An 8,534-nucleotide genomic window follows, 5' to 3' on the forward strand; every position below is an offset into this window, starting at 1 on the left:
CTTGCTTTGGAGTGAAATGGACACAGCAAAACTTTCTGAACGCTCACTTTCAAGCTTCTGGGCGGAAATATTGCCCCGGTTCACTTTAAGACTGAAAGAGTAACCGAGACCGGCTTACGCTTATCGTGATTGTGACCAACTTTGGCTCGATTTCCCGGGAAATGGGGGATATTTTCCGGTACGGGGGCTCTAAAGTAACTCCTGATTGCCTTGGTTTCCATTGAAATGGAGGAAGGAAAACTTTTTCAACGCTCCCCTTCGAGCTTCTGAGCCGAAATATAGCCCCACGTCACTTTAAGACTGAAAGAATAGCCGAGACCGCCTTACGCGCATCGTGGTTTTGACCAACTTCGGCTAGATTTCCCGAAACTACGGGGATATATTCCAGTCCGAAGGACTCTAAAGTAATTCCTGATGGCCTTGGTTTGCAGTGAAATGGACACAGCCAATTGTTTTGAACGCATATTTTCGAAATTCTGGGGAGAAATATAGCCCCACTTCACTTTAAAACTGCAAGACTAGCCGAGACCGCCTTAGGCGCATCGTGCTTTTGACCAACTTCGGCTCGACTTTCCGGAACTTAAGGGATATTTTTCAGTCCCGGGGACTCTCAACTAACTCACGATGGCCTTGGTTTTCAGTTAAATTGAGAGAGCAAAACTTTTTGAACGCTTACTTTCGAGCTTCTGGACCGAAATATAGCCCTACTTCACTTTAAGACTGAAAGAGTAGCCTAGACCGCCTTACGCGCATTGTGATTTTGACCAGCTTGGTCTCGATTTCGCGGAACTTGGGGGATATTTTCCAGTTGCGGGGACTCTAAACTAACTCCTGATGGCTTTCGTTTGCAGTGAAATGGACACAGGATAACTTTTTGAACGCTCAATTTCGAGCTTCTAGGCCGAAGCATAGCCCTACTTCACTTTAAGACTGAAAGGGTATCTGAGATTGCCTTACGCGCATCGTGATTTTGGGGTACTTCGGGTCGATTTCCCGGAACTTGGGAAATAATTGCCAGTCCCGGGTACTCTAAACTAATTCCTGATGGCCTTGGTTTTCAGTGAAATGGACACAGCCAAACTTTTTGAACGTTCACTTTCGAACTTCTGGGCCGAAATATAGCCCGACTTCACTTTGAGACTGAAAGAGTAGCCGACACCGCCTTACTCGCATGGTAAATTTGTCCAACTTCGGCTTGATTTCTTGGGGTTTGGGGGAAATTTTCCAGTCCCGGAAGCTCTAAACTAACTCCTGAATGCCTTGGTTTTCAGTGAAATGGACACAGGTAAAAGGAGCGCACGCTAGGTTTCCAGGTTGTAGGCCGAAAGGTAGCCCCACTTTATTTTAAGACTGAAAGGGTAGACGAAACCGCCTTAAGCGCATCGAAATTTTTAGCCACTAAAAACTAACACCTGATCGACTAAGATGTCAGTGAAATGGACACAGGTAAAATTAGCGCACGCCCGGTCTCGAGCTTCTAGGTCGAAATATAGCCCCCCTTAATTTTAAGACTGAAAGAGTAGCCGAGACCGCATTACGCGCATCGTGATTTTGAGCCACTCTTGCTCGATTTCCCGGAAGTTGGCGAATAATTTAAAGTCCCGGGGACGCTAAACTAACTCCCGATGACCTTGGTTTGCAGTTTAATGAACACAGCAAAACATTCTGAACGCTCACCTTCGAGCTTCAGGGCCGAAATATAGCCCTACTTAAATTTAAGACTGAAAGAATAGCCGAGAGCTCGTTACGCGCATGGTGATTTTGATCAACTTCGGCGCGATTTTCTGGAACTTGGAGAATATTTTCCAGTCCCGGGGACTCTAAACTAACTCCTGACGGCCTTGGTTTCCAGTGAAAGGGACAGAGCAAAACTTTTTGAACGCGCACTTTCCAGCTTCGTGGCCGAACTATAGCCCAAGTTCACTTTAAGACTGAAACACTAACCGAGAGCGCCTTACGCGCATCGTGACTTTGACCAACTTCGGCTCGATCTGGCGGAACTTGGGAAATATTTTCTAGTCCCAAGGGCTCTAAACTAACTCCTGATGGCCTTGCTTTGCAGCGAAATGGACACAGCAAAACTTTTCCAATGCGCACTTTCGAGCCTCTGGGCCGAAATATAGCGCAACTTCACTTTAAGACTGAAAGAGTAGCCGGGACCGCCTTGCGTGCATCGTGATTTTGACCAACTTGGGCTCGATTTCCCGGAACTGGGGGGATATTTTCTACTTCTGCGTACTCTAAACTAACACCTGATTGCCATGGTTTGCAGTGAAATTTACACAGCACAAGATTTTGAACGCACACTTTCGAGGTTCTGGACCGAAATAGAGCCCCACTTCACTTGCAGACTGAAAGAGTAGCCGAGACCGCGTTACGCGCATCCTGATTTTGAGCAACTTTGGGTCGATATTCCGGAACTTAGGGGATATATTCCAGTTCTGAGGACTCTAAACTAATTCCTGATGGCCTTGGTTTGCAGTAAAATGGACCCAGCAAAACTTTTTGAACGCACAATTTCGAGCTTCTGGGCCAAAATATAGCCGAACATTAGTTTAACACTAAAAGGGTAGCCGAGACCGCCTTTCCCGCATCGTGATTTTGACAAACTTCGGGTTGATTTCCCGGAACTTGGGGGATATTTTCCAGTCCCGGGGACTCTCAAGTAAGTCCTGCCCTTCTTGGTTTGGAGTGAAATGGACACAGTGAAAGTTTTTGAACGCTCACTGTCGAGCTTCTTGGCCGAAATAGAGCCCCATTTTACTTTAAGACTGAAGGGTCAACTTTATTTAGGCAGGGTGGCCCAATCAGCACTTGGCTGGTATCAAAAGGGGCCCTGCGTAAATTAAGACTACATTAAATTTCTATACATAGAGATTAACGTTTACAATTATAAAAAAATTAAAAATAAAAACTACTCTCTAAAATAAAGTCTAAGAAGATTTTTAAAAATGGGGAGCGATGTTGCTTCTTTTATTGTAGTGGGTAAATTATTAAAATGAAGCGCACCAGAGTATCTGAAAGTCCTTTTCCCTAGCGTTAACTTGGGTTTCGGCAAGTGCATGTCGTTCCTTTTCCTCGTGTTGTAAGAATGAACGTTGCAATTTCTAATAAAATAATCCGACAAATATGGAGGAGCTAAATTATTTAAACATTTAAAAACTAAAATGCATTTGTGGGCTTTTCTTTCGGTTTCCAAATCCACCCACCCTAACATTTTAAAAGATCCTTCGGTTGTTGCCCTCCTTTGTATAATGCGTGCTGCTCTGTTTTGCAGACGTTGCAAGCTGTTACTGCAACCGATTGACAGCCCATCCCATACCGTGTTAGTGTAATCAAAAATCGGCTGAACTAAACAATTATACACGCATTTAGCAGCTTTTAGAGTAAGGTAGGGTCGTATGCGTGATAGCAGGCCGAGACGTTTTCTTACTCTCTTACAAATCAATTCTACATGTTCGTTCCATGAAAGATTCTCATCTAGTGTTACCCCTAAATAACAGAAGCTTGATACTCTGTCAATGTTTTTCCCGTGAAGCTCTATTTTATAGTCTGGACAGTGTTCTAGTTTTTGCCTAGTTCCAAACAGCATCCATTTAGTTTTACTCTGATTGAGTATCAGCCTGTTGCTTACTAACCATTTCTCAACATTGGTAAGATCGTTTTGAAGAACCTGCTTGATGATATCTGGACAGGAATCAGAGAAATATATAACAGTATCGTCGGCATACATGCCTATTTGTGACTTCAGTAGACTTTGCGGGAGATCATTGATGTATATCACAAATAGTATCGGGCCCAGTATGGATCCTTGGGGAACCCCATAACTAATAGTTAAGCTCGATGATTCGTCTTGGTTGTATTTGACCTTCTGGGATCAAGCTGTAAGGTAGTCTTCGAACCATTTCAAACTTTTCCCTCTAATTCCATAATGTTCTACTTTGTGGAGCAGGCAGAGGTGGTCAACGAGATCGAACGCTTTTTTTAGGTCTATAAAAATAGACCCGGTAATCATCTGTTTATCCATTTGTTCTAAAATGTGATCAACAAAGTGTACAGTGGCTGTTACAGTGGAGTGTTTCTTACGGAATCCTGATTGATGCACTGACAAGGAATGGTTTCTGATTAGAAATGCTACAAGCTGTGATTGAATTGCTCGTTCCATTACTTTAGAAATCAACGGAAGGACTGAAATCGGACGATAATTATTTGGGTCGCTCTTATCGCCCGATTTGTATATTGGAGTTACCTTCGCAGTTTTCCATTCAGATGGTATCATACAGGTAGAAATTGTTAAATTTATGAGGTAGGCGACTGGTCTAGATATTTCATTTGCTGCATCTTTCAGTAATCGAGCAGGAATTCCATCGAGGCCAGTAGCTTTAGTTGACTTCATTTTGAGCAATTCTTTTTGAACAAATCCGGATGACACCTCTTCAAGGACAAAGTCTTGTTCAACTCTAGTTGACATAACTTTTGGCAGAGTACAACGTTCAAAATGGCTGCTCAGAGAGTTTGCGATCGATGTAAAAAAGCCATTGAATCTTGAGGCTGTAAGACCATCACTGCTTGAAGGTACTGATTTGATTTTTTGGGGGACGATTTTATGCAAAGTTCGCCACATCACCTTTGGGTCTTTTTCATCCGCCAGTTGATTTGCATAATAGTCAATTTTTTTCTTTACGCATTCTTGTGTTTATGGTGTTGCGTAACCGCTTATAATTGCTCCAATGTTGTTCTTTGTTTGTACTTAGGGCCTTTTTGTGGTGGTAATCACGCTCTTGCATAAGTTTCTTTAGATCGCTTGTTAACCACGGCACTGAATATCCACGGGCGCAACGCGTAACAATGGGTGCGTGTTTGTCGGCAGCTGTTAGAAAAAGGTCTTTAAAGGCGTTCCAACTACCCTCTGGTGTTTCTTCGAGTTCGATGATTTCCCATGGGATGTGTTTTAGATCGTCACGGAACAATGCTGGATTATAATGTTTATAATTTCTCGTTTCAATAATTTTTGGTGGAGGGCGTTTCATCCTGTGTAGCTTTCTTACCCCAAAAATAGCACTATGGTCAGAAAAACCAACTGGTACAACACCGGCGAAATAAAGTTCTGGCCTTGAGGTGAAAAATAAATCAATTAAAGTTCTGGTGTGCTGCGTTACTCTTGTAAATCCTTTGATTAACTGTTTTAGGCAAAATGACTTGGTTATCTGTTGAAGGTGTTTATAAGATGTTGTTGATTTGGAGAAATCAACATTTAAGTCCCCCATGAGTACCGTTTCCGCACCGATACTCTTAAGGTTGTTTAGGGTCTTCTCCAAACTCGAATTAAAAGCGGAAATATCCGAATTTGGTGATCTGTAAATAGAGCCAACCAACAGCTTCTTTGATTTCGGTTGAGACAATTCAAACCAAATTGCTTCTAAATCTGCACACATTAGTTCGGGATTTGCTTCGTCCAGTCGATTGAAGCTCAGGTGTTCAGCGATGTAAACTGCTAATCCACCCCCATGGCAATTTCTATCTTTCCTCAGTAAATTGAAGCCTGGAAGCCAAATTTCTTCGTCTGAAAATGACTCATCCAACCATGTTTCGTTTATCGATAGCACATGAGGTTTGTGTGTTTCGCAGAACAGTCGAAGCTCGTCCACCTTATTTCTTAGGCTGCAGATATTCAAATGGAATACACGCAAGCCCCTCATTTCACGATGTTGAATAGGCCCAGGGCCTGGATTTAGTTGTATATCATTCGATAATAAAATGACATTTGCAATCATGGCTGTATTTAGAAGGCGTATAAAGCGAATCAGCTTCATGGTCTTCGTTGCGTTCGCCATGCTGGTTGCGAGGGATCTCGGAGTTGACTTTGCTGGATAAACGTTGAGCTTCACTTCATTTGCGTCTTTTGTAGCCATAAGAATTTGAAGGTTACTGTGTTGCGTTCCTTGAGGGCAAAACTTCGAGACTTGAGCAAGGAGTAAACATATTATTAAATAAAATGTAAGAGAGCTCGCAAAACTCGACCGACCCGCCATCTTGACCACGTGCCTCTTCTACTCTGAAAGAGTAGGTGAGACCGTCTTGAACGAATCGTGATTTTCACCAATTTCACGTTTATTTCCCGAAACTTGGGGGATATATTCCAGTCAAAGGGACTCTAAAGTAACTCCTGATCGCCTTGGTTTTCAGTGAAATGGACAGAGCACAACTTTGGAGCTTCTCGGCAGAAATATAGCCCCACTTTACTTTAAGACTGAAAGAGTAGATGAGAGCGCCTTACGCGCATCGTAATTTTGACGAACTTCGAAACGATTTCCCGGAACTTGGGGGATATTTTGCAGTCCCTTGGACGCTAAACTAAGTCCTGATGCCCTCTGTTTTGAAGTAAAATGGGCACAACAAAACTTTTTGAACGCTCACTTTCTAGCTTGGGGGCCGAAATATAGCCACACTTCACTTTAGGACTGACACAGTAGCCGAGACCACGTTACGCGCATCATGAATTTGATCAACTTCGGCTCGATTTCCCGGGACTTGGGGGATATTCTCCAGTCCCGGGGACTCTAAACTAACTTCTGATGTTCTTGGTTTGCACTGAAAGTGACAGAGCAAAACTTTTTAAACACTCACTTTCGAGCTTCTGGGCCGAAATATTGCCCCACTTTACTTTAAGACTGAAAGAGTAGCCGAGACCACCTTAGGCACATCGTGATTTTGACCGACTTCGGCTCGATTTACCGCAACTTGGAGGATATTTTCCAGTCCCAAGGACTCTTAAGTAACCCCTGATGGCCTTGGTTTGCATTGGAATGGATACAGCAAAACTTTTTTAACGCTCACTTTTGAGCTTCTGGGCCGAAATATAGCCCCACTTCACTTTAAGACTGAAAGAGTAGCCGAGACCGTCTTGCGCGCATCGTCATTTTGACCAACGTCTTCTCGATTTTCCAGAACTCGGGAAATACATTCCACTCCCGGGGACTCAAAACTAACTCCTGATAGCCTTGGTTTGCAGTGAAATAGACAGTAATTTTTTTTCAGCTTTGAGCTTGTGGGCCGAAATAGAGCCCCACTTCACTTTAAGACTGAAAGAGTAGCCGAGACCGCCTTGCTCGCATCGTGAGTTTGACAAACTTCGGGGCGATATTCCGGAACTTGGGGGATATTTTCCAGTCCCAGGAACTCTAAACTAACTCCTGATGGCCTTGGTTTGCAGTGAAATGGACACAGCGAAACGTTTTGAACGCTCACTCTCGAGCTTCTGGACCGAAATATAGCCCCACTTTACTTTAAGACTGAAAGAGTAGCCGAGACCGTCTTGCGCAAATCGTGATTTTGACCAACTTCGGGTCGGTTTCCCGGAACTTGGGGGATATATTCCATTTCCGCGGGCTCTAAACTAACTCCTGATGGCCTTGGTTTTCAGTGAAATGGACAAAGGAAAGCCTTTTGAACTCTCTCTTTGTAGCTTCTGGGCCGAAATAGAATCCCACTTCACTTTCAGACTGAAATAGTTGCCGAGACCGCCTTAGACGCATCGTGATTTTGACCAACTTCGGCTTGAGTTGCCAGAACTTAAGGGATATTTTCCAGTCCCGTGGACTCTAAACTAACTCATGATGGCCTAGGTTTTCAGTTAAATTGAGAGAGCAAAACTTTTTGAACGCTCACTTTCGAGCTTCTGGGCCGAAATATACAGCCACGTCACTTTAAGACTAAAACAGTAGCCGAGACTGCTTTACGCGCATCGTGATTTTGACAAACTTCGGCTGGATTTCCCGGGACTTGGGGGATATTTTGATGTCCCGGACACTGTAAACAATCTGCTGCTGTGGCTTGGTTTGCGGTGAAATGGACACAGCAAAACTTTTTGAACTTTCACTTTCTAGCTTCTGGGCCGAAATATAGCACCAGTTCACTTTAAGAATGAAAGAATAGCCAAGACCGCCTTACGTGCATCGTGATTTTGACAGAATTCGGCTCGATTTCCCCGAACTTGGGTGATATTTTCCAGTCCCGAGGAGTCTAAACTAACTCCTGATGGCCTTGGTTTGCAGTGAAATGAACACAGCAAAACTTTTTGAACTTTCACTTTCTAGCTTCTCGGCCGAAATATAACCCCAGTTGACTTTAAGAATGAAAGAGTAGCCGAGACCGTCTTACGCGCATCGTGAATTTGACAAAATTCGGCTCGATTTCCCCGAACTTGGGCGATATTTTCCAGTCCCGAGGAGTCTAAACTAACTCCTGATGGCCTTGGTTTGCAGTGAAATGAACACAGCAAAACTTTTTGAACTTTCACTTTCTAGCTTCTCGGCCGAAATATAACCCCAGTTGACTTTAAGAATGAAAGAGTAGCCGAGACCGCCTTACGCGCATCGTGAATTTGACAAAATTCGGCTCGATTTCCCCGAACTTGGGCGATATTTTCCAGTCCCGAGGAGTCTAAACTAACTCCTGATGGCCTTGGTTTGCAGTGAAATGAACACAGTAACACTTTTTGAACGCTTATTTTCGAGCTTCTGGGATGAAATATA

General features: G+C 43.6%; 1 protein-coding gene across 1 annotated transcript; it reads right to left on the bottom strand.

Moving 5' to 3' along the window:
* Window positions 1–4,582: 4,582 nt before the first annotated feature.
* LOC149096705 (uncharacterized) lies at window positions 4,583–6,038 on the bottom strand. The gene has a single exon (XM_089281482.1). The coding sequence runs from the start codon at window positions 6,030–6,032 to the stop codon at window positions 4,668–4,670; it is 1,365 nt and encodes a 454-aa protein (XP_089137608.1). The 5' UTR covers window positions 6,033–6,038; the 3' UTR covers window positions 4,583–4,667.
* Window positions 6,039–8,534: the final 2,496 nt, after the last annotated feature.

The sequence above is a fragment of the Orbicella faveolata genome, unplaced genomic scaffold (genome assembly GCF_042242905.1).
Source record: "Orbicella faveolata isolate gen_17 unplaced genomic scaffold, um_ofav_v1 contig_48, whole genome shotgun sequence".
Classification (NCBI taxonomy): domain Eukaryota; kingdom Metazoa; phylum Cnidaria; class Anthozoa; order Scleractinia; family Merulinidae; genus Orbicella; species Orbicella faveolata.

What these genes read in the sequence shown, in the direction of transcription:
- LOC149096705 (XM_089281482.1), bottom strand. Translation starts at nt 6,032, where the DNA reads ATGGCGGGTCGGTCGAGTTTTGCGAGCTCTCTTACATTTTATTTAATA.